This window comes from Barbatula barbatula (assembly GCF_947034865.1).
Source record: "Barbatula barbatula genome assembly, chromosome: 11".
Classification (NCBI taxonomy): Eukaryota; Metazoa; Chordata; class Actinopteri; order Cypriniformes; family Nemacheilidae; genus Barbatula; species Barbatula barbatula.
The window spans coordinates 10777496-10805274 of record NC_136774.1 but is presented as its reverse complement, the minus strand read 5'-3'; the positions used below and the strand labels follow the sequence as shown (position 1 = coordinate 10805274).

General features: G+C 38.3%; 5 protein-coding genes across 17 annotated transcripts in view; 2 read left to right on the top strand and 3 right to left on the bottom strand.

The window, feature by feature from the left end:
• Window positions 1-2934, top strand: part of gpat2 (glycerol-3-phosphate acyltransferase 2, mitochondrial) — a 41577-nt gene extending 38643 nt beyond the window's left edge. For 5 of the 9 annotated variants that reach the window (XM_079468208.1, XM_079468209.1, XM_079468210.1 and 2 more), the window contains 3 exons: window positions 13-81; window positions 2150-2205; window positions 2422-2852. In XM_079468208.1, coding sequence (XP_079324334.1) covers window positions 13-81; window positions 2150-2205; window positions 2422-2535 — 239 coding nt within the window. In that variant the 3' untranslated portion in view covers window positions 2536-2852. Of the gene's footprint in view, window positions 1-12; window positions 82-2149; window positions 2206-2421 lie in introns of all 9 variants that reach the window. The other 4 variants (XM_079468203.1, XM_079468204.1, XM_079468205.1 and 1 more) reach the window with 2 other exon arrangements.
• Window positions 2750-8618, bottom strand: fahd2a (fumarylacetoacetate hydrolase domain containing 2A; the record flags this gene model as incomplete). 5 transcript variants are annotated; one of them, XM_079468215.1, is made up of 8 exons in its annotated part: window positions 2750-4264; window positions 5877-5964; window positions 6182-6290; window positions 6381-6543; window positions 7035-7094; window positions 7376-7592; window positions 7750-8012; window positions 8349-8432. In XM_079468215.1, the coding sequence occupies 8 exons, from the start codon at window positions 8409-8411 to the stop codon at window positions 4202-4204; spliced, it is 1026 nt and encodes a 341-aa protein (XP_079324341.1). In that variant the 3' UTR covers window positions 2750-4201. The 5 variants fall into 5 exon arrangements, with proteins under 5 accessions (XP_079324341.1, XP_079324343.1, XP_079324340.1 ...); XM_079468217.1 differs by having other exon boundaries at window positions 2758-4264; window positions 7750-7951; window positions 8349-8618; XM_079468214.1 differs by having other exon boundaries at window positions 2758-4264; window positions 7750-7951; window positions 8258-8426.
• On the top strand, window positions 8492-15462 carry LOC306900874 (putative aminopeptidase W07G4.4). Its single transcript, XM_079468212.1, has 16 exons — window positions 8492-8701; window positions 9145-9186; window positions 10706-10796; window positions 10886-11034; window positions 11218-11326; window positions 11442-11563; window positions 11636-11735; window positions 11822-11897; window positions 13566-13651; window positions 13735-13839; window positions 13917-13992; window positions 14075-14193; window positions 14316-14399; window positions 14688-14745; window positions 14819-15000; window positions 15224-15462. Exons 1-16 carry the CDS (start codon window positions 8691-8693, stop codon window positions 15350-15352), a joined length of 1539 nt encoding a protein of 512 aa, XP_079324338.1. The 5' UTR covers window positions 8492-8690; the 3' UTR covers window positions 15353-15462.
• Window positions 15463-16336: 874 nt separating this feature from the next.
• rnf10 (ring finger protein 10) lies at window positions 16337-25212 on the bottom strand. Its single transcript, XM_079468202.1, has 17 exons — window positions 24692-25212; window positions 23830-24020; window positions 22761-22966; window positions 22476-22566; window positions 22180-22364; window positions 21953-22089; window positions 21331-21488; window positions 20958-21092; window positions 20195-20414; window positions 19954-20087; window positions 18467-18584; window positions 18213-18314; window positions 17949-18086; window positions 17780-17874; window positions 17637-17694; window positions 17382-17555; window positions 16337-17281 (listed from the first exon to the last, which is right to left on the bottom strand). The coding sequence occupies exons 1-17, from the start codon at window positions 24840-24842 to the stop codon at window positions 17208-17210; spliced, it is 2367 nt and encodes a 788-aa protein (XP_079324328.1). The 5' UTR covers window positions 24843-25212; the 3' UTR covers window positions 16337-17207.
• On the bottom strand, window positions 25190-27620 carry pop5 (POP5 homolog, ribonuclease P/MRP subunit). The gene is made up of 5 exons (XM_079468218.1): window positions 27516-27620; window positions 27302-27444; window positions 27044-27193; window positions 26031-26114; window positions 25190-25814 (listed from the first exon to the last, which is right to left on the bottom strand). Exons 1-5 carry the CDS (start codon window positions 27533-27535, stop codon window positions 25711-25713), a joined length of 501 nt encoding a protein of 166 aa, XP_079324344.1. The 5' UTR covers window positions 27536-27620; the 3' UTR covers window positions 25190-25710.
• Between the last annotated feature and the right edge of the window lie 159 nt (window positions 27621-27779).

The following is a 27779-nucleotide window of genomic DNA, read 5'->3' as shown; positions in this document are numbered from 1 at the left end:
TGTTTATCATAGAAACAGCTTGTGTGAGCCAACTGCACATGCTCTTGAAGAACAGAGCTCAGCTGGACAAAGTGCACTACGGTAAGAGGCACAAACACACGGTTCTCCATTTCCACTCACCATCATAAGGCTAAAGGATGTTCCATAGCCTTAATGCAATAGCTAACGTGACCTAACAATGAACAAGACTTCGAAAGCATTTATTAATCTTAGTCCCTAATTTACATTTAACATTGAACGTAAGTAAATGCATCATGAACTAACATGAATAATTGTATTGGCTGAAAACTATTTGGGTTATTGTTAGTTCATGTTAGCTAATGCATATTTACTAATGTTAAAAATGACAACCTCATGGTAAAGTTTAACCAAAACTGGTTTAGAGGTGTTTTTTTCTATTGATCAAAGCAGCAGTAGTTCATAAAATGATAAAGGGTAGTGATGTAATATCCAGACAAGCACTGCAGTCAACCCAAGAGCCCTTTCAGGTGCCTGTGTGGCAATGATGGTGTAATGCTGAACAGACGCCGCATGGCTAACCTTTAGAAATCTGATCTGTATGTAGTAAGTCAGGCACTTATTGGAGACGGCGTGCAAAATATTGCTTCTATCGAGCACAAGTCATTATTTTATGAAATTGTTAAATAACTGTTAAAGAGGCTTAAATGTTGTTATATAACCAGTGTAAAAGGAATCCCAGATGACCCTTTCCTCGGATAAAGTTTTTTTTTATATAAATAGCCTCTAATTCATTTTCATTTATAGAAACCAACTTGCTAAAGCAAATCTATTCAACATTAAAGTAATCCAAATGACGCCAGTGGGTTAATACAGTGGCTCTCAAACTGGCGGCCACAGATATTGTGGCTTTTTATGAAATATAGAATTTTATCATACATTTTGTGCAATCAAACATCAACAAAATAAGACCACCAACAAAATGAATCTATGATTCACAATTGTATAACAGAATTTTATTTACACCAGTAACATATTCAAAGTTTAATATTTCTAAGTCATTATTTGGGTTATTTCTAAGTCACTTTACACAAAGGGGGCCTTACAACAAAAACGTTCGAGAACCACAGGGTCAATGAATGTCTTCTGAAGCGAAACCAGAAAATCTATGAGAAAATGATTCGTATTTGAGCTTATTAGTTCAATTAATTTAAATGTGGCAATAAATCAAAATCTCATTGGTTTCATGTTTTGTCGCTAGTTGATAGTCGTGCTGGGAAACAAAGAACCAATGAGATTGTAAGTTATCAATGTGTTGCCATATTTAAACTTTGCTCTCTTAAAGGTTTCTTTTGCTTTTAGTTTCACTCAAAATAAGAATAGTTTTCTCTCATAGGTGTATTGCTTTGCTTCAGAAGACACGTATTAACCCACTAGTTATTTGGATTACTTTAATGATGGATGTGTGTTGGGACCTACAGTATACTTGTAGTGATAGATGTTTTTATTTTTAAAAACGTGGTAACACTTTACAATGAGTTTGTATTTATTACCATTATCATTATTTGTGTTAAGTTCACAGCATTAAGGAACAGGTGACCCAAAAATGTCATCATTTACTTAACCTCAAGTTGTTCCAAATGTGTATACATTTCTTTGTTCTGATGAACACAGAGACATTTGGAAGAATGCTTGTAACCAAACAGCTCTTGGATCCCATTGACTATCATAGTAGGAAAATTTGCTTTATACATTTAGTTGTTCTGTTGAAAGAAATATGTTTTGAAGAGCGTAGGAAAGCAAACAGTTCTGGGGCACTTTTGACTACCATTGTCATTTTTCCTACTATGGAAGTCCATAGTTGCCAAGACCTTTTTGGTTAAATGTATATATCCAGATATCCTTCTCTGTGTTCATCAGAACAATGAACAATGACATTTATACAGATTTGGAACAACTGGAGGGTGAGTAAATGAAGACAATATTGGGTGGAATATGCCTTTAATCTAGGAGTTGGTTTCATCTGGCTTTCAAATGATATTACTGGTGATATAGCTTCACGTTTATTATTAAATAACCCTGAGATCAAACTGTTCTAGCATTATTAAATAACACTTCAAGGAAAAAGTACTTGTGTCATGTGATCACTCCGGAGGTGCGTATTTATCTTGTCTCTGTGAATGTTCTATAGAAAGCTCATCTATTGACTTGGTGAGAATGGCTCTTCGTACTTTCATTGATCTCGGGGTAAGTGATTCTCTGCTGCATCTATACTTCTTGATTTACTGTATATATATATATACACACACACCTTTCTGCCAGTGCGTACCGCACTCCTACAGAAGCCATACATAACACTGCAACCCAGATAAATGGGCCAGAGTGAAGTGTAGCATGTAGCAGGTGTTGTAATAAAAGACGCTTAATTTGCCCTCTCGGTAATAAACAAGGACTTTTCTACAGGTGTTGATTGAAGACACACGAGAAGATGTGTATCTAGACATCGGTCCTCTGTTCGCTCAGTGTGAGAACAAAGAAAAGCTCTTGCAGTTTTTCTCACAATTCCTGTATAAATAGAGACGGCAGTCTCGACTGGGATCGGCCAGAGGCGTTTCTAGGCTTCATCTTCTGTTTAAATCCCATTTGTTTCTATGGTTTCTGCTGCGTGTGAGAGTTTTGTGATGTTGCTTTAAGTTAATTGTTGTTTAAGGCATAGCTTTGGTTTAGTAATGTTTAAGACTATTTGACTTTGAATAATAGATTGAAAATGTTGTGTTAATGAAGAGCCGGTCAAATGAAAGCGGTTGTGTTATGCCAAAAGAATATTCTTGTTTATTGTCTTTGGTTCACTTATAATGATTCTTTTGTCAAACTAAACTAAGTGTCTCATAATGACTCTGTTGTAGTGTGTCATGGCTTGATTTATGATTCTCCATAAACATTCAACATAGACATTAGAAGTATTTACTAGAAATGAATAATTCAGCTCTGTGCCTGTTTCTTGACACAATAATACAATAAGTGTCCGTTCATGCAACAGAAGTTCTAATGGACTCACACACTGAAAGATCGTTTTCTAGTATCTTGATACAGGGTAACATATAAGCGAGGGCCCTCGGACATGTTTATGTCGAACAGAAAGATGAACAGAGGGCTGTAGCGCAGAAGTGCTGAACAAGCTCTCCGGAGACAGAATCGACCCATAGACCCGCCACACACGCGGCTATCAATAACTCAGAGAACGCAGAGGTGCCTTGAGATGAACGGTAGAGAGGAATGGAAAAATAATGGGGTGATTAACAAGAGACAGGATGGGTGCGGAAATAACAGCGCTATCTACCGCAGTCAGGGATCTCACTTGATATTCAACACTTTTCCCCTTGAAAATAAGCGATGGGCATCGGTTCACACCAGTGAGTAAGCAGTTTCATTGCAATGTTTGTGAACATGCTAAGGCACATGGGAAATATGTGAAAGGTAATCTTTTATCACAAGAATTTTGAAAGACTTGAATTTTGAGTCTGGGAAACAACCGTATTTCAAATACACAGAGAAATGAGTAAAGCTAATGTAAACAATGTAGGTAAATAATGCCATCTGCTGGAGAATATGATTGCCTTCTGTATCCTGTTTTTAAAGGGGTAGTTCACCCCTAAATGAAAATTCTGTCATGAATTACTCGCGCTCTGGTTGTTTCCAATCTGTATACATTTCTTTGTTTGGTTGAACACAGAGAAACAAATTTGGACGAATGCTTGGAGCCAAACAGTTCTTGGACCCCATCGACTACCAGGGTAGTCAAGCGTGCCCAAGAACTATTACATGTTTCATTTTGTGTTCGACAGAACAAAAAATGTTAAGTTTTTCTACTTTGGTAGTCAATAGGGTCCAAGAATGGTTTGGTTATAAGAATTTCTACAAATATCTTTCTCTGTGTTCATCAGAACAAATACATTTATGTAGATTTGGAACAACTCAAAGGTGTGTAAATGATCACAGAATTTTCATTTTTGGGTGAATTTGAGGCCAATTGGTGAACACATTAGACAAATAAGAGACAGTATAATGTACTTTTCAGTCAACAGGTATAACACACAGATGGATCATAGATGTAAAACAGTTCATTTAAAAAATGTTTCACATCCTGTTGCAGTAGTTGATAAGAGCTACTTTTTTTACAGATCGCCTATTAAACTGATAACACATATTAAGGCACGGTTGATGGAACTTTGAGATCTTCCAGTTACACCACTTTGTTCTTTATAGAGCCGATCTCATCAATCTGACACTCCACAACATCGCCCCTCTGTAACAGATCATAATAGTAACAGAATATTTAGTACAGTACACTGACTTAAATATATTTAGATCATTTTGTTAAGAACAAATCGTTGCTATCCTTCTGAAACCTTGTTTGTCCATATTTCGTGATTTAAATTTTTCGCCACGAATCATTTTATGTTCGTCTCTTGGTTTTGCGAATATAGAACCAGTTAATAGTGTAAATAAGTGCTTGTCGATTTTGTTGGTTTTAAATGACGTCTTATCAGTGTTTTTTTCCCATTTCCTAAAAAATTGGTTTTGGAAGGACAGTGACGATATGTAAGCTTCTCACACAATGAAAATGATAGTGAGTGACTATACCCGGTGGGACACGTTTGCTTGCAAACCTCAGTGGAACAAACACATTTAACGGTGTCTTAAAACGAAACAGTTTTCATAAGGATCTAACACCTGCCTGTTGTGTAAATTGAATTTATAATCACACAAGATTAATGTCAAAGTCAAGTTAACAAGCTAATGTTTGGTGTAAATGACGTGTGGTACTCCTACTGCCACACAGATGTTAATATGAAAAAAAAACTTTTAAAAGGAACTGTTCACAGTATCATCATTTACTCAAGTTGTTCCAAATCTGAATAAATGACTTTGTTCTGATGAACACAGAGAAATATATTTGGAAGAATGCTTGTAACCAAGCCGTTCTTGGTCCCCATTTACTACCATTGTAGGAAAATGTATTTGTTCTGTTGACCACAAAAGATAATATTTTGAAGAATTAAGAAAAGCATTGTCATTTTTCCTACTATGGTAGTCAGTGATGGCCAAGAACTGTGACAAGCTTTCTTCCAAATATCTTTCTCTGTCTTCATCGGAAGAAATACATTTACACTCGAGGGTGAGTAAATTATGACAGAATTATTTTTTGGTGAACTGGCACTTTAATATGTTGTAAAGCAGATATCTCTCACTGGTACTGGAGCATTAAAAATGTGAGACTTTTCATGAACATTATTATTGCATGACGCTTTTATAAAAAAATGTATGACTTTTTTTATTATATGTCCTCTACTCTGAAATTTATATAAAAAACCTTCTCAAGGACGGCTTTGAAAATGAGGGTTAGCTGCTGCAGAACCTGTAACCCGGTTTATTTATAGCTTAACTACATCATATAAAATGACTATAGCAAGAATATGGGGCAAGATACTGTTGCAGATCTTTTTTTTTACTTTGATAAAAAATGATCAAATCTACAAACAGCAGCTGGATTGAGCTCCGAGGCTATAAATAGTACGGTTGAAGTAGAGATGACTAACCTCTGTATGGTTCTGTTTGGTTTGCCTCATGTCCCTGTGTTTCACTCAAAAAATCAGTTTGCAATCATGTCACTCAACTGACCATCAAAAACCTTCCTTTCTGTATCCAGTGTAAATACTGAAATTACGACAACACACAGCCATAGCAGGGGGTCACGTCATTTGCGAATCTAGATTAGATCTCCTCTCATTGTGTTTTCATCAATCTGGCCCGACTGTAAAAGGCGTCAACAGATTGCCAGGTGCAGTGATTGTACGTTACGACGTTAACCCAGCTGTGTTGAAATATACATCCCATTTTCCCATAGAAGAGCTCACCTTTAAATACACAGGTGGATTTCTAAAGACCCCCACACCTGGAGGTGTTCCGCTCAAAAACACGTCACCTGGACAGAGAGTCACAAACCTGCCCGAAAGACAGCAGAAACTAAATGAAAGTAACCTTCAAGATTTAAGTATCGTAATGATGGTCTGAATGAATTCTTTACAAATTATTCATCATACATTTGATTATACAGCTAAAAGAAATGTACTTAAATATGTATATGTGTAGGTGTTTAAGAAATATTTACATTTATTTACCAATAACCAGACATTCTGCTTACCCCGGTGGGTTTGCTTACCGTGAGAGCCACGCCACCAGCTTCTGTGTCTGAAAGATCATTTGACTGGTGTTACTGTCCTGAACTACAGCTCCATTTACCAGACAGCGGATACCCAGATTATGAACATCTGTATGAACAAGAGCCACAATCATCCCTATTTTCCAAACACCACCTTCAAACACACTTGTTTCTTGAGTGTGATCCACTGTTAACATACCTTTCAGCGCTGCAGTGGTGACGATCGCTGGCCCGAGGGGACAAAATGTGTCGAATGTTTTACCCAGCAGCCATTGCTTCCCGTTCCGTTTCATTTGCCAATCCCGAGCACTGACATCATTAGCTACTGTAAAACCTGCAACATAGGACAGGGCGTCTTCTTCCTGAGAGAAAAGACATTAGTGGACTTGTGATGATGCCAATGGAGTTATAAAATATTATTTTCTAACTTTCAAATGAATGAATAGTAACATTTCATTGTCGTTTTAAAACATATGCTCATGTTATATTGTTTATTTAATTCATTAGAAATTGCCAAAAAAAACTAAAAAATTATTTATGCATAACAAAGCCTATATGCATTTATTTTATGCATTTTTTTATTAGAAATTCATGGTCAATAATATACAACATAATGAGACACAAAGTAAAGATAATAGTATAGAAATAAACAAGATGACAATCAAAAATCTTTCCAGGGTGAGGATCAAACTTAACACATTAATTTCTTTAATTATTAAAATTTTCTAGAAAGAAACACTTTCAGTCGCACCATAATTCCTATAGTTACACTTGTGTTACTCCATATTTTTCCCACAACTCAAAATAATCAACAAAACTTTTTTAATGGTTGTATGTGTATTTTTTCATTTACCTTAATATGCTTTCCTTTTCGTCCAATCACGAAGGCCAGCTCCACCTCCCAGTCCACTTCCTGTGAACGTATTCATTTTGAGCAACTTTTATTAAATACAAGCTATACAATATCAGTTCATGCTTTGCCCAAGGTATCCAACCCATCATATTTCTATAGTTAGAGTTTACATGTTTTACACTTTTTTGGAGTCATATAAATGTGCAAAAATGTTTACACGGGTGTAAGAAATCTCTCAGCCGAGTAAATATACGTTTGTTTTTCTATAGTATCCGGTGTCAGTTTTTGATTAATGCGAGTCCATCTTTCCGTATGAAACTATATTAAGTTTCACATCTCACCGTACTCTCCTCCGGTAGTATTATATCATCATAAGGACCAGTGATGGTGGAGGGGAACTTGCTGAAAATAATGGGCTCCTCAGGAATCGGGGCGTTCTGCTCCAGACAGTGGTCTCTGTAGTTCATGCCCACACACACCACCTTCTCCGGGCCAGTGACTGGCGAAAGCAACCTTATATCTGACCGTGGCACGACACACTGACCGCTGGACAACGCCCTAAGAGAAATACAAAGATGTGTCTATTTCAATAATGAGTTATTCTAAGTAACACTGTCCAGTGTTCATTTTGAGATGCGTCAAGTTGTGCCAATTTGTACATGTTTTTATCATGTGACTGAGGTTTGGTGGTTTGTGTCACACTTCATTCTCATACCTCCCAGCGCAGTCCATTCCACTTTGCCCCATCTCTAAGAACTCTCTCATAGTGGAAGGTACGGAGGGGTCAAAAGCTTTCAGGTCAATGACCCCCTGACCCTCAGGTCGCTCCACCCCGACTCTGACACGCCCCTCGTCTCCTACATGGCAGAACTGGACCAGTCTCATAGCGGCTGAGCTTGTGGCTCTTCTTACTGTCCCTGCAGAGAACACAGCATTGAATCTCCTCAAACTGAGCAGTGAGCCACACGGCGATCTCATCTATTAAGAGACAGTGAGAAAAGGAGAAAGAGGCGGACGGACGTAAGCAGAGAAAGAGTTCAGAAGACCAACAGTGAAGCAGAAAAGAGGATCGGAAGGGAATGAACGTGTCAAAGTGCATCGGCAGTTTTTATCTTTTTTTTCAATGTGTCAGCAGTAAATCACGGTTGCTTAAGAAAACCTTATCGCTTGAAATGACGATATCGTGCTTGCAAGGCAATGCAGATAAGAAATCGCAACCCTACCTGTTATCGGTGCAAAAACACAATGATTTCGATAAAAAAAAAAACTTTTAATTACAAACAGTATCTGTCTGAAATAGAAACTGGCACTCACTGCAACGATGCCGATATAATACACCTGAAACGACACGATCTTTGGACTTTTATCCGCGTACATCACTTCCGGTTTCGCTTGCGCGACGGAGTCGAAGCCGTGCTCGTGCACATCATTTTACGTATTCATCTTTCAAAAAGGCAATTCTCAGATGTACGTTAGCGATTAACGTAACGACGTAAACTCATCCGATAGTCGCAAAATTCCTACATGTTTTATTGCGCGACTGTGTTTAAAAACTACAACGGCACGTGATAAAAGAAAGGTCATGTGACCGAGTTAGTCTTTTGAAACCCGTCAGCTGACAGTGTGGTTCTCTGCAGGGGAAGCGCGCGAGTGAGGATGTCTGGAAGGTAACGCGCAGTGGTTTACTTGTTATATTGTTTTTATCGTATCGATATTGTTGAAAAGCTGCGCATTTTGATGATTGTATTGGGCTTGTTACAAACAGCGCGATATGTGGTTTATTTTGCGCAAATGGATTAATTTAAATGAAAAGGCCACGTCCATTGCTGACCGAATCAAGTCTGGAAGGCTGTGTGCAATGTAAACGCGATTTAAGGTCGTGAACTATTTCTACATCACTTATAAAAACAAGCACAATATACATTGTGAGTTATTTTCTGTATGAAGCATTTTTGTATAACTTTTCATTAAATGTTGTTCATTTTTGAAAATGCCAAAAATACAAAACAGAACCGGTTTCAGATGCAGATTGCATACAGGCAAATAAGGCACATGTTGTAAGAATATGTAGAAAAATGCATAATTCTCTCCCTTTGTTTCTTTCATCCAGTATCCAGCCCATCGAGTCGACCACTGACTGCAAGGATCAGAAGTGAGTAAATCTAAGACCCTGTCCCTAAAAAACTTTACCCATTTAGACTTGCCACCCTTACTTCTGCCAGGCTTATACTGAGCAACAGCCTTATTTTACAAAACTAAACCGTCAATGTGCAAACTTAGAAGAGCAAGTCTCTCTCCCTGAAATGTGGACTTTACACAGTGTTATCTGACCTTTAACTGCACTGATGTGTACAGTTTATTGTCTTAAGAGAACACAAGGTGCCAAATTTACCTTTTTGCCACATTTGCTCTCGGGCGGTTGGTGGTTTGTATTGTTTTTCTATGAACTTGTATAAGATTCTTTTAAAGTTTTAGTGTGTGTCATTAAGGCCAGGTTTCACAGACAGGTCTGAAGTCTGGTCCCCCACTAAAATGAATGTTGGAGCTGTTTTAACCAAAAATACATTGACACATCTTAAAAATATATGTGCAACTGAAATATACGAATTAAACTCAGGTTGTCTGTGAAACCAGGCCTTTTAATGTGTCTTTACATTGGTGATCTAAAAAAAATGCTTTTGGCATCCCAGACAGTCACAGTATAGACGTTAAGACTATACTGACCCTTAAAGTGATAGTTCACCCATAAATGTAAATTCTGTCATCAGTTACTGTCCCTTGAGTGGTTACAAACCTGTATACATTTCTTTGTTCTGCTGAACACAAAGGAAGATATTTGGAAAAATGTGAGAGGGCTAAATGCTTAATGGAAAGCGATGTGGACGCCATGTGAAAAATATGAAACGCATCTGTTCCTCTTTGAGTGGCATTCATCAGACCGCACACACAGCATGTGTTACACTCGTGCATCTCTGCCCCGCGTTGCGCGTCTCCTGCGCCTCGTGGAAGAGCCGTTTAAACTTGACGTGCACACACAGCATGTGTCACACTCTGTGTTTCAATGTAGTTTGTATCTAACGGTTTTGTTTATTACACTTGGATGAAATGAATCATTCAACACACTTGTTTTTAAAATCCCAAATACTTAAAAACAAATTAATCAGCCTATGTAACCTATGTACTATTTTAATAATTCCCTAACACAATAGAAGGGTTATAGTGGAAACTATAATAGTGTAGGTCTACACTGGTATTTGGATTCTATTGGTGTGATGTAATCTGGCAGCTTGGAACCAATAGAACAACAGTACGTCCTGTTTGAATAATACCCAAAACACACTTCAAAAGGAATTTTGTAATGATTTTAATGGAAAAAAATTGTGGGGGTCTCTATGGGAGTCAATGGGGGATGAGATCTGTATGGCTACTGATGTTTCTCCAAATAAATGTATAGAGGTTTGAAACAATCTGGCGGTGAGTAAATGGTGACAGATCTTTCATTTTTGGGTGAACTATCTCTTTAAGAAGTGGATCTTGAGGATAGCATTTGTATAAGTTAGATTTGTATATTCATATATAAAATCTTTGATTGTCGTTCTTGTCTAAATGTGAAAAGTGTATTACGTTGCTGTTAGATTTATTGACTGATTTAAATTCTTCCTCTTTTTCAGTTTTGATGGCATTATCGTGATAGGCCATACTTTTGACCAGCTCCCTAATGAGCTCGAGTGTTTAAAAGCGCCCTTGCAGGACTACAGTGCAGTGAGTTCACATCCACAAACACACGTAAACAACCTTGATTCTTATGTGTATTGATTTATCGCTTTCTATTATCACACTTCAACATTCAGGTGGACTGCGGTTTGGGGGAAGAAGTCGTGGTCGTCAAGGTTCCTGGTCTCCCTGGAAACAGATTGGTATTTGCCTCCACTGGTCCAGTGAACCGGGATTATGATGACGTCAGGCGGTTCAGCGATGCTGCCAGTAATGGCATTAAAAGGTGTCTATACAAACACCGTGCATATGGCGAGACGCTGTCATTGGTATTGATCAGTTTTACAACCCTCAAAAAGAACACTGTGTTCCTTTTTTGCCCAGGATGTGCTGTGCTTTTAAAACCCATTTCCCCTCTTTGAAGAGCAGCTCGGTTTCACTTCTTTAATGTGTTGTTTTTTTGCCCTAGGGCTATGAAAGCTGGCGTTCAGCGCCCTCTGCTGGTGTGTCCTCCACATAACAGTTATGCAAGAAACACCCTGACGGCTGTGCTGGGAGCCCTGCAAGCTCTCTATGTGGTGAGTAGCGTTTCTTTTTAGTTTGTGACACCCAGAGTCAGCATCAAATTGACTGGTCTCATCGTGCACTTTTATTAATGTTTCATTTGTGTAACGTTATATTTTGTCTCCTCAGCCATTGGAGGTAAGAGAACTGAAGTCAACCCTTCATAAAGTTTCTACGCTGGGCATCTGGGTGAAGAATCAGCAGCAGGGAAAAGAAATCGTGGAGCTGGCCAATGCCCTGGAGAGCGGAAGGTACTGGATGATTTTGAGCGATTAAGTTCAAATGGACCTCTGTCTTTAAAAGCAACTTTGTTCATTGTATAGATATGTTTATCGGGATATTGGCGGCTCTGACCCTGAGCGTATGGCAGCTCCTCGTGTAGCCGAGTATGTTCAAGCCATCTTTAAGGACAGTCCTGTTAAGGTGAGTCTCTGAACTGAAGCTTCATCTCACCGGATCTTTCCTCAGTAAGAATTTAAAGGCTGTATTCGTGTTGATCTCTTTCTCAGGTGACTGTCGTGAGTGATTTGAACACACTGGAGAAAGAATATCCCTGTTTGGCAGCGGTCAACCGATGTGCTAACAGTAAGAGTAACAGTTAATCACAGAGAAGTGTTTAGGCTGATATTACAACACATTAGAATCAAGAGCAGACCCTGCAAGACTAAGTAGGGCTGTTAGATTCTGAATTCATTTGGAGTCGATTCCAATTCCTAGTTTGGGAATCGAAATAATCGATTCCTAACTGCTGTTTTATGATTCCTGTTTAATTCCCTGTTTTACTACAGATTAAAAAAAATATTCTATACAATAAAATGAACTATTGTTAATTGTTTCTATAACAAAAACCTTAACCAAATATGATGATCTTGTCCTGCAATAATAATATCGTTAATAATCTAATTTACTAACTGTTGTCCAAAATAAAGCACAGGTCAAGTTATTCTGCAGTGTACACAAAAATACTTGAGGAATGTAGATGGAGTTGACACATCCAATATGTTTGAATACTCTGCATATAAATATTACTGTTAAATGCAAGCGGTGTTGAAAAAAGTTCTGTCCAGCTTTAAACAGACATCCAAGTAAATATGTTGTGCTTTATATACATGAGATTATGTTCAAGCACATATTGAGCTCATCACTAGAGAGTAAGAGAAGACGCTCCGCTCACAGTCCGTCTGAAAAGCGGACATACCTGCACTTATATCTGCATTGTGTGTGCAAAGCTTTTATGGATGCAGAATCTTTGATGTCATTCCACAGCTTAGACTTCATCCATCAGTTTTTCCTGAAGTCTGTACTGTTTTAGACAAGAAACTAATGTGAATTATTTGACCAATGACATCAGCTAAGGGGTGGGGGCTTGTGCTTATGAAGGCTCTTAAATAGGATTCCTTTAATGGAATCGACTCTTTATTCTCAACACCTTATATTTAGGAATCGATTCCCAGCCCTAGGACTAAGCCCCTCGAGCAATGCCAAGAACCAAAATTTTCTTTTACATTTAGTCATTAAGCAGACACTTTTATCCAAAGCGACTTACAAATGAGGTAAACAATGCAAGCAATTGGAACAACTTAAGGACATGCCAGTGTTTTTTAATAGAATTTCCATCTACCGCAAGCAATATTCACAACATTTTCATTCCCCCAAATATATTTTCTTCTATGAATATATAAAGACAATATATTCAGGGCCAGATTGAAGACATGCTTTTTTACTGCAAAAACCATTACAATGACGAGCACAAATCGGGTTTATTCATTTAAATACTCTGCTCCCTTAAAGTTTTAAGAGAAAACTCCTACAACTGCGTGTGCAATAAAGTCAGTCACAAAAATGTATGAGAATACAACACTTCTGTTTTTAAACAAACCAAAAACATTATTCTACATTTGTTTAGCCAAAATCTGTGTAGGTTTCTTAAAAAATGCAACATTCTGAACCAAAAATATGTTTGATTTAAAACGATTATCCAAACATAGAGCATACGCTTGTTTTTGGTCTATAAATGCTGAACTATATAAAGATATATAACAGCATCCCCTATTGTACAACTATGACATCACGGGCCGCCGGAAAAACTCAGTCGTGTCATAAATGATGGGAAACTTGTAAACTGCGGGGAAAGAGTTAATAACATTCTGCTATTTTGTTTAGTTTCCCTTATATAAAGCGGCATGAACATAAATAATCCAAATGTTACATTACTATTATGTCGTACATCAACGTTCAATCTCTCTGCCTCAGCTGTGCCACGTCATCAGGCCAGAGTCATCAAACTGCTGTACTGTGGTGAAGGACCCATTCAACAGACTCTTATGGTTGTTGGCAAGGTGAGATTAAGATCTCTATACGCATGGCATAGAGCGGAAAGCTGGATTTGCGAGTGAGACCTATGGTGTGTTAACTGTTGCAGGGCATTACGTATGACACCGGTGGAGCAGACATCAAAGCTGGTGGCATCATGGCTGGGATGCACAGAGATAAATGTGGCTCTGCTGCTGTTGCTGGCTTCTTTCAGGTACTGCTCTATACTCTATCAGTTGACTGCTCACATTGCTGATCAATCATTGGTTTTGTTTCATGCACGTTTTGTAGATCTTAGCCAAACTGAAGCCAAAACACCTGAAGGTTGTGGGTGCGATGGCCATGGTGCGGAACAGTGTCGGGTCTGGTAAGCAACTTGAGCTTTAGTGTGAAGAATTGCTTCGGATAAAAGCATCCGCTCTGGCTAAGTTTTTCATTACTTTTGGCAGATTGTTATGTAGCAGATGAGTTGATCGTGTCCCGTGCCGGTCGTACAATCCGTGTTGGAAACACAGATGCTGAAGGAAGGATGGTCATGGTGGACCTGCTTTGTGAGATGAAAGAGCAGGTACACAAATATATTTACACCAGTAAATGAACTCTTATTACTATAGTGAAATATGCATCAATGTTTTAAGAATGAAAAGTTTCTGTTATAAGAAATTGAGATTCTCTTTGAAATGCATCTAGGCTGTGAGAGAAGTGTCTCCTCATCTCTTCACCATTGCCACTCTGACGGGACACGCTATCAGAGCTATGGGACCGAACTACTCCGTGAGTACATAAACGCATTTCAGGATCTCTTCTTAGGGTAGCACATACAAAAAGAATGAGATCGTGGCGTTCAACCACTTTTTCTGGGGTGCACGGATCAATAAAAATCTGTTGAATTGATGAAATGGATCAATGAAACATCTGCATAAAGAACGCTTAAATCCATGTCGTTTTTGTTTTTCAACACATCATATAAAGTGTAAAGGATAAGATGTATGTGCTGTATCTTAAGGTAGAAAACATACCTGATCTCACATCAGTTCTACTTTGGCACCCTTCTCTGTGTAGATTATTATGGATAATGGTGCTGCTCACCGGTCTGAAAATGCTCGGCAGTGGCAGAAAGGTAATGTTTTGGGGGTTTTTCATTGCTTCCCAAAACACTGCTTCAGTTTTAGTAATCTGTGTGTGTGTGACAGCGGGAGAGGTTCTTGGAGACATGTTTGAGGTGTCCACAATTCGCCGGGAGGACTACAAGTTTCACAAAGGGAAGTCTGAGTATGAAGAAATCCTGCAGTCAAACAATTTGCCCTCTTCTGCAACACCACGTGGACATCAGACACCTGCTGCCTTCCTCATCATGGCCTCTGGACTGGATAAGGTAGATGAATGCAAACTCATGTAGAACTCCTCCCTCCAAGAAATATATTTTTTAGATTTTATGCAATCTGTCTGCTGTGCTTTACGCTTGACTTTAAATGCAAAATTGAACGGGCAATACGCACACCATACAAATAGTAACAAATAAAAAATGCATTCAGGATGCTTTGTGGATGTACATGTTATGTTATTTAAACTTGTTTGATTATCTCTCTTTCTCACAGCATGGAGTGGACTCTGATAAACCTCTGCCATATTCCCATATTGACATTGCTGGATCCAGCGGCCCCTTCCCAGGCGTGCCAACAGGTGCTCCTATCCTTGCCATGGCGACAAAGTACCTACATCTCTAAAAACAGTATCTGTCCAATGATTTTTCTATATCAACGTCATCAGTTCTGTTATTTTGACACACTGTGTATTGATGTAAGGTAAATAAAGACATTTGTGCCTTTCCTGTGAACATGCTCATTATTGCATCCTTTAAAGACACCCAAAGTCATTTAATCCCTTCTTATAAATAGCTCTTCAAAGGTTGTTCTAGTTTTTCTAAAAACTAATATTTTGAAAATGTTTGTTCAATTAAATTAAATATTGACCCTTAATGTTAACTTGAACTAAATGAATTTTTTTGTGTGGCCTCAAAAATAAACAAAGTTAGTTTAAAGCACTAAAATTATGAAAATAAACAAACTCAAAAAAAAAATGAATTGATCTTATAAAGCAACATAAAAATAAACAAATAGATTTTAAAATGACAAAATCATTTACTTTTTGGTAACTTTAAAATGAACAAAAATGAAATCTGAAAAAGCTAATTTAAAATATTTATAAATTTAAAATCAAAACTATATTCCAAATCAGCATGTCAGCAAATGTTTTTCTGTACATACAATTACCAGAATGAGAAAAAGGACTGCGGTAAGAATCTTAATAATAGATTAGATTGTGGAGCTCTGGTAGCTCCACAATGCACAACATGAGCACGAAGCTCAACTTCCATAGTTGAAAGTATTTGCTTGTTAAATTTCATTTTGGGGCAAATAAAGTTTGCTCATTTGAAATAAAACCTTATAATAGTTCATATAAAAACAATGTTTTAAAACATTTTTTGCTATTAAAGTACTATATTAATGTAACATTTGTCATAAGACTTAATATAATGGTTTGATCAAGTAACTAATTGTTATCATTTTCATAAATAGGAATATGAACATTCCAACCCATTTTTTAACATAGTCTTTGTTTCACTACTGTCTGTATCAATGTGCATTTACTATAAAGCTGCACTGCAGCACTATACAAAGACTTAATAATGAAAAGACGCAAAGTTGAAATCAGTGCATAATGTTCCTTTATTCATTCGGAAATTACACGTTTCTTCAGATGCCAAGAAAAAACAATCAATAAAACCCTCAAATAATTTCCCATAGCATTTTTGTCTTTACTTTCTCTTTTTAACACAAAACAAGCAGCGGAGTCAGCAGCACCTCTCTGTCTCGTCTCTAATATCTGAACACATTCTGAGCACTGAAGCAAAATCTAAAGGTTGAAGGTTCAACAGTCAAGTGCTTAAAATCAAACGAAGTATTTAGCTTTTCCGGAAGGTACTTATGAGTTAATCTGTGATGGGATTAAACAGACTTGTAGGTATGCATGTACTGTACTGATGTGTGTGACAAAGCAAAAATACACAAAATGTAATTCTGGAAATTGGGAACTATGCAGTTTAAGCAGTTTTAAAGAAAATGGCCAATTTTTTACCTACAAACATATTTCAGTAAAAAAGCATTTATTTTTGGTTGAAAGTGAAACTATCTGAAGTCACACAGATGAGGGGTTGAGATGTGTCTGCAGCTGGCTGACTGCTACCCCAAAACCCCCAAAATATTACTGAAACCCCAAACCAACTAACACGCTTAAGTTATCATTGATCGAATCTGGGCCGAAACTAGAGTGTTAAATGTAATGAGATGCAGACAAAAGTTACACAACTCTGATCCAGAATAATGCATAAACATCCCAGTTTATCCCAGGTAATACTGAGTATTTGGTGAGTATAATGTTGCTGCTATTGAATTAAACTTCCTGCAGTTCTGGGTATGACAAGAAAGGAGAGAAGCTGCTATTAATGGATAAAGTGAAACGTAAGCCGGTGATTGTGGGAAGGATAAAGGCATGTATGTGAATGATAAACTTCAGTGCTGTTTACTTTGTGTGAACCATCGAGGTGCTGAACAGCAGCTTCTGCTTTTTCTTCTTTTTCTTCCCCCCTTTCTCCTCTGAAGAGAAAAAAGTAAAATCACAAAAATACCAAATATATAATATCCAGTCTTCACAAAAGCTACAGCGTCACACATTCAGTAGTGTAAAAACACTCACCATTGATAGGAATAGCATGCGCTGGGGTTTGCTTTCCATGATCCAGCTGAGACAGAGCCGCCTCGAAGGCCTGACTGAAAGAGCTCTGGAAATTGGGTACCGGGACTCGATCAGAGCCGTCACTCTCTCCATCACTGTCTGCTGGTGGAGGGGCCAGGAACATGTCTGCACCAGCTTAAGGAAAAAAAATCAGGTCAAATTAGTACAAATAAATAAACACAAGTATAGGAGTAAAGAGAATCCTGTAAGACTCACCTTTCTTTTGGGTGGTCTTAGGCACAGCATCCACACGAGCCTTCCCATCTTTCAGCATCTGCACCACAAAAAAGTCATAAAATGAAAGCACTCAAATTCGGGTACCTTCACGCAACTAGTGGGCAGACAAGACAGAGAATTACCTGAGCAAAGGACATGCAGTGATAATCCTCTTCTACACTAGTAGCGACACTGACAGAAGGACTGTGTTCACTCAGATTGGGAAACATCACTCCATCTAAAATATAAATACATTAACATTATTAATAGGCACAAAAGATGAAAAAGTCTAAATGTAAGAGTGTATGTTACCTGAAGAAGGGCTGCTGCTCAGAGGAGAGGGTGGTCCCAACAGGAACTCTGGGGGTTGCGCTCGTGGGCTGTAATGAGGAGGAGATCCAAAAGCAGGAAACTGCTGGAAGTTCTCAAGTCCAATGTGCACCTCTGGATCTAACAGACAGAAAACCATCCACATTACTCTTTATTCACACCATTAAAAGATGCTCGTATTTACATGTATTGTATATTCATATACATCCAAAAAATGTCAAACATCCAATATACGTCATCGCTCACATTTGCCCTGTTTTCGGTTCTCCTCCATCTCAATCCTCTTCTCCCTTCTTTTTTCATCCCTCGCCTTCTTCTGCCTCAGGCGCTTCCGTTTCTCCAAATCATCTTCAAAAAAAAAATAAATAAATAAAGCTTTCTTTTCCAGATTTATCGTATTGATAGTACATTAGAAAGTTATAAAAAAATTCAATATCATGCTGCTTTTTTTATCTCTGTGGGTTAATGGCGAGACAAGGAGAGATAAAGCATGTGTGTACCTGAGAAGCTGTCCAGGGTCTCTTTGGAGACAATCGGTGGCTGAAGGTCGAGCTCACAGAGGCTGAACTCACACGTGAGCGGCAGGTGAGAAAGATAACGGTGCCTGCGACGTATATCCTACAAATGAATTACATGCCCGTTAGTTTCGACATGGTAAGTGTAACCGGCCATACTTGACCCACTCGAACCATTCATCGGTCAAGCATGGAAGACGGATACTATAAAATAATGCAGATCTATAAAGTCAGATGCAGATCTAACTGGTCAAAAGTTTATTGTTAGTTTACTAAAACTTAAACTTGGAAAATGTATTTGATTTCAATGAACAGAAACGATTTTACAAATATTGGGAAATGTTTTTTGAAAATTGGAATAAACTGAAATATCTATAAACTATAAACAAAAATGAATCTTATGTTGCAACATAAAAAATAAACAAATAAATTATAAAATGACAAAAGCATATGCAAAAATTGCTAAAACTTTAAAATTCACAAAAACTAAATTAAAGCCATTCTAAAATAAAAGTAAACAAAAAATAAAAAGTATTGTAAACGTAAAATCAACCAATTTTTTATTTGGTTCAGAATTTTCTCTTGAGATTTAGAGCCAAAATATATGGTTGAAAAGGACAAAACCCCCACAAAATAATGTATCACACTATCATCCTTGACCTCTAATATTTCTCCAGGAAAATGAATCAAAATAAACGATTTGAATGATCAAAACCAAAATAATTTTGTCAGGTAACACCATAGACACAGAATGACCTCAAGGTTTCTATGTGGGTTTAGAGAGAAATATTAGCATTAGTGCAGGGGTCTTCAACTACTTTTCTTTGAGGGCCAGATTCCAAAAGTATAGATAAGGTGTGGGCCAGTTTTGACCATATCCTCATTTCTTCTGTTATTCTGTGGGCCTATTTCTGTTATTTATGGCATTTGGTTTCTTTTATAATGTTTTTCGTTGCTTTTACTTATGGGTCATAAATCAAATCATGCACTCAAATGTTGCACACAGTATTTGGATTTTATACATGTTTTTTCAAGAAATCTTTTGTGTGAAATCAATAAAAAGGCAAAGGCTGTTTTCATAAATATAGCCATATTTTCATACATTATGAATGCTGTAATAAAAACAAGCCTCTTTCTCTTATCTGTACCCTTCCTGCGCTTACTTTCCAGGGCACAATACACGTTTGCGTCGCGACCTATCGCGTGCGCAAACCGACTGCCTGTGGCTGTGGATTGCAGAGTATAACGTTGTAAACAACACTATGTTTCTTGGACAGGCCAATAAGATCGCTTTATTAGACGTCAATTTATCATTATGAGGCAGTGGGAATTACTTTCATATTGAATGTAGCAGCGTTTTGGACTTTCAAAGATGTAGGACGTGGATTTCTTAATGCACACCGTTCTTCAAGTCTCTCCGCTTATTTGAAATAACTCGCACTGCATTAGTGTGTGTTAAAAAGTGCACAAACCTCAGTGACCGTCTGTCCATCAATCTCCACTACAGTAGCGGTGATAGACTTAGGGCTGTTCTCCAAACTTCCATAATCCCTTAACAGACAGCGCACATTCACTGGATGCAGGAACATCTGCTGACCATCTTCAGCTACAGAGACAGATTTATTACAATAAACAGGATATGGTCTTTCTTAAACAGAGCTACGGCGTATAAAATAAGCTGAATAGTAGACCTGTAATCCATTACAAACACACCTTGATAGAAGTAGTAATATGGGCCATGATTAGAGTTCTGTGATGGGCCTGCTTTATTCTGACCGCTCTCAGAGGTCTCTTCAACAGGTTTATCCTCAACAGATCCTGCAGGCATCTCTTCAGCCCCCTCAGAAACATTTTGAGGAGCCGTTTCTTCTACCTGCTCCTCGTGAGCCTCCTGTATCTCATCATCAAATGCCGAGGCATACTGCAGCACAGGCTGTGGTGGGACACATTATGTGAATTCAAGCAATTCTCACTAATATTTATTAAATACCAGAGAAGAGATTCTGTATTCATATACTCTATAGACTTCAAAGAGACAAACTAAGTTACTATGCATAAGCGCGTTCGTGGACTGCCCTCAACTTCAATAGAGTGCCTGAAGATTATTTCTGATAACAAGCCAAATAAACCGAGAAGAACTGTTACTTAGCTAAACTTGCCTCTCCAATGTTTTGAATTTAGATTGCGATACCAAGCTAAACCACTAGATGTCAATGTACCATAAGGTTAGTTTAAATGTGACAAAACAACAGGACCCATTCAACAAATAGTTTATTTCATTTACTTATTCTACAATAAAATAAATTAGATAAGATAAAATAATTCTTATATTATTAGACACTTGCCAAACACACCAGAAGTTAACTACAGTCCAGGCGCACGTGTCCGATGAAACTGTGATATTAATAATATTATTACGACCATCATAATTATGGCATTTCTTTCAAAATAATAAGAGGAAGACGTCTCTACTGACCTTGCAGCTTTGGATGTTCTTGACACAGGTCACCCCCGGAGAGGGGTTCTCACAGAGAGACAGTTTCCTCATATCTGCCATGTCAGCAGAGACATCGTCCTTACGGCGAGACTTCAGAAGTCCCTCCTCTCGTTCCTTCAGATGATGATAAAATTATGATGAGCTATACATGTCTCTTTGCAAAGGATAATGAACTACAAGCAGTGCAACAAAACTCAATCTAGTGCATTTTCAACAAGTAACATTTGATCAAATCTGACATCTTTCTTGAATTACGTTTATGTAACAAAATGACTGTTCCCTTTAAGCTTTGTCTAACAGTTTGTTTCCAAACGCCTTTCCAACAGTAACTGTGTTCAAATGCAAGCCTTACCTGTAGCAATAGTAATGCGCTCTGTATGAAACAGGCCTGTGGGTCGTCTTTCTCCTGGCTGAGCTGTGTTTGGAGAGCCTCCCTCTCTTCAGCCAGCAAACCCAAAACCTGCCCCTTAGATGCCAACAGCAGCTTCGAGTATGAGCTCAAATGCACATCTGTAGCAGATGAAAAACAAAAGTCAAACTAGGGGTTGAGCGATCTGACGATCTTAAATCGAGGTTCGATCTTGAAGGCGTCCTCAATCCACTTTTCAATGGAATGGCGAGGATCGTGATCTTGTCTGTCCTCAAAACAAGAGGTAAATACTATAGAATAGGCAACTACAGTATTTTTATGTGGACAAACATTAATGTCATCGTTGTTAACCATCTATTTATGTGATGATCCGTGCATTTGTATTTTTTAAAGATGATAACTTGTTGATAATATACTTGTGTTACATGTACAACACTTCAAACCTCTGTAGAACCAGTGCTATGTGCAAAATACGTAATGTACATCCCTGTATGACAATTCAGATCGTGGATAGGGGCTCGGGATCTTCCCAAAAAAGCATAAGTCAAACGTGAAAAAAAAAACTATTACCATGAACAAGAATCTCATAAATAGAAAGTCTCACCTCCAAAACGAATCGGCTCCTCCACTTTAATCCACTGGGTACTAGGAAGAGCCACCAGCGATCCTTTCTCTCTCCGCATCAGATGCATAGTGATGACATCACCGGTCACGTACTGATGGGTCTCCATGGCAACCACACTGAAAGATTACAAGATTAGATTAGGACCAACATGTGTTACATGACATAAACACACACATGAATAATAAACAGGTGATTTCGATGCAAACCTCTTGAGGTCAGTGCTTTGCACGGCCTCATAACAAATGGGGCACTTGGACCAACTCCTTTCACTCAGAGAGAGGTAGTGCAGCATACACGGCCAACAATAAATGTGGCCACACCGCGTCATGTGGGCCGCCACAGGGGGATACAGGCAGATCGGACATGACGGCACCTCATGACTGTTGATGCGCTGGGGGGAATGATAATATTGTTATAGGCGACTGGTTGTTGCATCATTATAAGAGCATAAAGATGGGTGTGCATTCTTAAACAGAATAAATAAATGAATGCGATTCCTCACCACTTGCTGCACACAGTCCCAGTCCACCAAAGTGTCTGGATCAGTGAAGTGGGCTTGATAGTCCTGATCATCAATAACCACAAACTGGCAACTGGGGGACAAAAGGAAAATTCTCCTTTGAGAAACTATTACTTGTAGGAGATAAGGCTATAATAAGACAACAGCAGGGCATCAGTTTTAAGCTCTGTGTCAGACTTGCTTTGCACTGAAATACTGTGTTGTAGTAGAGAACCAGTTCTATATTTCTATTTCATTTCTATTAAAATGACATTCTGCTGTACTCACTTGGCCTGCAGGAAGAGCTCCTTGTTAAAAGGCTTGTGTTTGTGACCCCACTTGTTGCGGCGACCCCAGCAGGAATGGCCATCTCCTCCGGAGCCTAAATGGCCTCCTCGTGGCTCGAACGTGAAGTTGAGCAGGTGATTCAGACTCATTTTCTTCGGTCCAGCAAATTGAGCCGGGCTAAACTCTGCCCGGCGGTTCTCTACTACCTAAAGAAAAAAGGTCAAAGGTTATCACGGTCAAAAATGACAAGCCCTTTCGTTTCTCGGTTAAAAGATATTTCAACTGCTTTCTGGTACTAATATGATCACCACAATTGTAATATAGAATAAAGAAACATGAAGAGCAAATTAATCGCTTCCTAATGGGGCTGTCACATCCAAAATAAAAGTTTATGTCGACATAATATATGTCTATTGTACTGTGCATATTCATTTTATAATTATAAAAACATACACATACGTCAATAATAAAAATAATATTTATATATATTATATATACTTCCTAAATATATATATATATACACAGGTTTATAAATATATTTTTTTTTAAAGACATATATTATGTAAACTCACTTTTTATTCTGGATGCGATTTATTGGGATTTAGCATTTAACAGCACTATCATCACTTAAAGGGATAATTCACCCAAAAATGTAATTCTGTCATCATTTACAAAAATCTTCCGCAGAACAAAAAGAAGATATTTTGATGAAAGCCGGTAACCGAACAGCACTGGCCCCCATTTACTTCTATTGTATGGACACGATACGTCTCTACTGAGGTCCAGCTAACAACATCCTTCAAAATATCTTCTTTTGAGGTCTACGAAAACTTTTTTCGGGCGAACTTTGAATGGTTTTTAATGCATCACATATTTTCCTACGAATCAGTCTGTTAAAGACAAATAAAAAAATCCCTCTCTCTTCTCTCCACAGGTAGTGGTCTAGCGTTAGTTGAAACTTTGTATTAGCACTTATTGCTCTTGTATGATATATCGCTTATTGCTCCCTGAACTCTGTGTAAGTCGCTTTGGATAAAAGCATCTGCTAAATGTAAACAAAAGAACGCACCTCTTCTCTTCTCCCACCACCAGTGAGTCCATACTGTCGACCCCCAACGCCACCTCTCTGAGGGGGTCTCTTGTCAAAATTCTTGCTTTTATGCGGCTGGGAGCGTCGTGGGCCCGTAAAGCCTTCACCCTTGGGAAAAGAGGGCTCGTGCTTACGGCTGTAGCGTTTGGAGCCCCCATTATTTTTCCCATCTAAAGGAAAAGTTATTTTTTACTTGCCAGCATAAAACGAGTCCATAGGTGCTAAATAAACAAAAGGAAACGTATCCAACAACAAGTTTAGAAATGTCAAAATTACAATCACTTTTATACATAAAAACTACAAATTCACATGCTTGACTTTAGTTGTTGAATAACATTGCAAAAAGGTTTCGTTTTGTGGTGTTTGTCATAACTTTGCCAAATGTTATCAAACATTACCAACCCAAGCAAACGATAAGAGTAGTGCAGAGCCTATCAACCAGCAGCAGAGGATCATGGGCCTACATCAAAACACATTCCACCACTGACACAAAATGCTGTCAAGAATAGATCCTGATCATATCTACCAAACATGAAGGGGATAAACTAACGTATACAACACGTTCACGGAACTTGGTTTGTTTGAGGGCAATGTTAACAGAAGTCAGTATTTGTTTGGAAGAGCAGAAACACCACGTGGAACGGGCCTATATGGTGTAAAGTGACATTAAGTCGTATATTCGTGTCGTGTCGTACGATTGAACATTACTGGTAATGTAAACAATACACTGATCAAACTACCACTTGCTACGTCATCTTGGCCAAATCAACGTTTTGCTCTTTTATTTCACGCTATAACGTACGTGTGTTCACGTCTATACAAGGCTCGTCGTTTTCGTTACCTGTTTTGGTTTTAGAGTCGGTAGGAGTCGGGCCTGTTGAGCCTGAACGGGGCGGGATCTTCGTGTTGCTGCTGCTGCTGTTGTTGGCGTTTGGGTTTTTCTCCATGTTGAGGCCGAACTCCGGTGAGAGAGCCGCCGAGCTCACTGGCATTAAACGGAACTAAAGGGGGAAAAAACGGACTGGTGCAAACGCGGGTCAGGCGACGAAGGCCCTTATTCATTTCTGTCAAACGCGGAGACCCCATTACGGCGACATCTTGACCACAGACAAACCGAGAAAAACTGAGAGACACAATGCAAATGTCTCTGTAAAACGCTGTTCGATAACACAAAAAACAAGCGCCCAATAAACGGGGCCTCGCCCCTTGAAAAGTGTCGTTTCTCTCCGGAGTGGGAAACGTCTCGCCCCACGAGGCGTTGACCGCTCTCCGAAAAGGGAAAGCGGGTGGATCGGTGGGTTTTAACCCAAATCGTCCTTTGCAAAACAAAGTCTCACTTATGGCGACGGGTCGCCAGTCGGGAAGCGCAAATACCCGGATGAGGTTTATAAGGCTCGTAGGGTTTACGAAGTGCGCATGCGCGGACGTACGGCCTCTGATTGGTGCGATGAAGTGAACCGTGAAAGTGATGTAATTCATATTTTATTTGGGGAAAGCAAACTTTAAATGAAGTTACTTCATTGACTTTTAAGAACAACGATGCGTTATTTAGTTGACTATAGTAACTGATTGTTTTCCATCATTACATTAGTTTTAAAACACATAATACACAGGATCTATGCAGCACATATGAGTAGAAATATCTCTGTAATAAGTAAATGATTTACAAATAACAGTATAAATGAAACATGCATCAATGAACTAATATGAATATCACACAACTTAAACTAACAAAAATATCTGTCGACAATTTATGTACTGTTCATATTTATAACATATAAAAGATTTTTTCCAATCATGGTCAGACAATTGCTTCATATTTGCAGAAACATTTTTGACTTCTTATTGGTGGTTTTAGGTTTATTCATCATCGTCGTCGCTGCCTTCTTCGTCATCTGCCTCCTCCCCTTTGACATTACCCAGTGAACAATTTAGGATTGCTCTTCTGACCTGTTGTTTTTCAGCTGTAAGGGAAGAGAGAGTATAGTCATACCAACTACCAGTGAAAAATATCAAACCATCAAAGTACCATCTGGCACATGAGTAGCAACTTTTTTTTAATCTTGTTACCATTTCTAGAGTTGTGTTGCATTCCAGATAGGGGTTCAATTCATTATATAATATTATTTCATAGTACTTCCCATATTACGGGCTGTACAAGGCATGATAACAAAACTTACCATCTGTTTTGCAGTCTAGCAGCATTCTGTGTAGTTGCTGTCTATTGTACTGTGCGAGAAACTTCTGACATGTCCTAATTGTCCCTGTGGTTGAAAGCAGAGAATGACACCGATATAAAATAACATGATTTATGATTTGTAAAATCTGCCGTGTTCCAACCACCCTAATATCTAACGAAAGAAAATGTCTGATAAAATAAATTTGTACTCGTATACTAGAAACTTTAATGGTATGTACTTGATCTCAGCCTTTTTGACTACAAGGTTCCCTATTGACCACAACAATATTTAAAGGCAAAATCTTAGTGGGCAAATCTCAGAATCTACACTGCTCAAAAAAATAAAGGGAACACCTAAATCACACTACATTAGATCTCAATGAACAAAATATCCAGGTTAAATCTCTTCACTTACATACTTTGCATAACTTGCGAGAACAAAATAATGTGACAATGGTCAATAAAAGCCAATATTATAAACACATTCAGGGCAGGAATTACAGTAAAATCACTGTAAAACAATGGAAATATTGGCTCATTCAACTTTAAAAGTTACCACAGTAACTCATAATGTTAGTCAGTATTTCATCCCAATACTTCATAGCACGTGAAGGTCTGTAAGACCCTCTGAAAATGGTCCTCCCCAGACCACCCTTGTTGTTGCCTCTCCAGTGTACCTGCTATCACAATTATTTGCACCAAAACAAGTGAAAATGGTTCACAATCACTTATGCTTACTTAGTCCTGGGGGTTAACTGACTTGGTGTTGAGCTGTGATGATCAGGTGTTCCCTTTATTTTTTTGAAGTGCAAGATTTTTCCCTAGATGAGTGAAGTCCCAAAAGGGGTGGGAATGTAAAATCCCTACATTTGATCTGTTTTAATGCTGGTTTTGTTTTATTTTTCAAAACAGTTTTAAGTCAAGGCCTCTGGTTGAGGAACTCAACCCTCTTCAAACCAGAATTCACAATATGAAAGGGCCAATGTTAGAGTAGTTAACCCAGACCTCTCTTACCTCCAACATGTATGCAGTTGAAGAAGCATTGCACCTTCTGACCTCTGTTCTCAAGGCATGTAATGAAAGGAAGTGCAGACCAGATGAGTCTAAAGTGCCCTTTCCTGCAGCGTATTAAGACCACTCCAGTGTGGGCATTCAGGTATTTCACTACAGAAATTAGAGTCAGCACATTTTTTAATAAGTCACTTAATACAGCTTGCATTTACAACTGCAAATAAAACCGTCATAAACAAACAACATAACATTTCTGCTTACCATTAACACCTATGTTAAAAAGCGCTGACCCGTAGTCTCCGTGTGCCCGGTTCACGGTTGCTCTGAGTGTTTGGTGAATGGCTCTCTCGTCCAACAACTGAAGACTGCTCCGTTCAGGGACACAGACCTCGCAGAGCAAATACCTGTACAGTCGACATGATAAGAGGTTAAAATTGGTTGGCAAAAGATGTAAATAGTGCGCACTTTTTGTTACCTTGATTTAAATCGAACCATTTTTTCAACACGTGCGTAACTTGCTTTGACAACACTGCGCTATACTTCCGGGTTTCTTCTTCCTCCAATAATAATCATCTACGGTAAAAGGGGCGGGATTGTAGAGTGACGTTAAAGTCATAAAGATAGACGCAAGCTTAATTGTCAGTTTTTATTAATATACCTCACCCATGTGTATACATATATATATATATATATATTTATATATGTTGCAGTGTAGCAGCATATGTTTTTGTTATATATA

What these genes read in the sequence shown, in the direction of transcription:
- pop5 (XM_079468218.1), bottom strand. Translation starts at nt 27,535, where the DNA reads ATGGTTCGATTTAAATCAAG. An exon ending in CAACTGCATACATGTTGGAG is followed by an intron (nt 26,115 to 27,043) that starts GTAAGAGAGGTC and finishes TTTCAACCACAG; the next exon opens with GGACAATTAGGACATGTCAG. An exon ending in GCTAGACTGCAAAACAGATG is followed by an intron (nt 25,815 to 26,030) that starts GTAAGTTTTGTT and finishes CTTCCCTTACAG; the next exon opens with CTGAAAAACAACAGGTCAGA.
- LOC306900874 (XM_079468212.1), top strand. An exon ending in CCTTGCAGGACTACAGTGCA is followed by an intron (nt 10,797 to 10,885) that starts GTGAGTTCACAT and finishes TTCAACATTCAG; the next exon opens with GTGGACTGCGGTTTGGGGGA. An exon ending in GCGGAACAGTGTCGGGTCTG is followed by an intron (nt 13,993 to 14,074) that starts GTAAGCAACTTG and finishes TACTTTTGGCAG; the next exon opens with ATTGTTATGTAGCAGATGAG.
- rnf10 (XM_079468202.1), bottom strand. Translation starts at nt 24,842, where the DNA reads ATGCCAGTGAGCTCGGCGGCTCTCTCACCGGAGTTCGGCCTCAACATG. An exon ending in GACCCTGGACAGCTTCTCAG is followed by an intron (nt 18,315 to 18,466) that starts GTACACACATGC and finishes TTTTTTTTGAAG; the next exon opens with ATGATTTGGAGAAACGGAAG. An exon ending in GAACCGAAAACAGGGCAAAT is followed by an intron (nt 18,087 to 18,212) that starts GTGAGCGATGAC and finishes TCTGTCTGTTAG; the next exon opens with ATCCAGAGGTGCACATTGGA.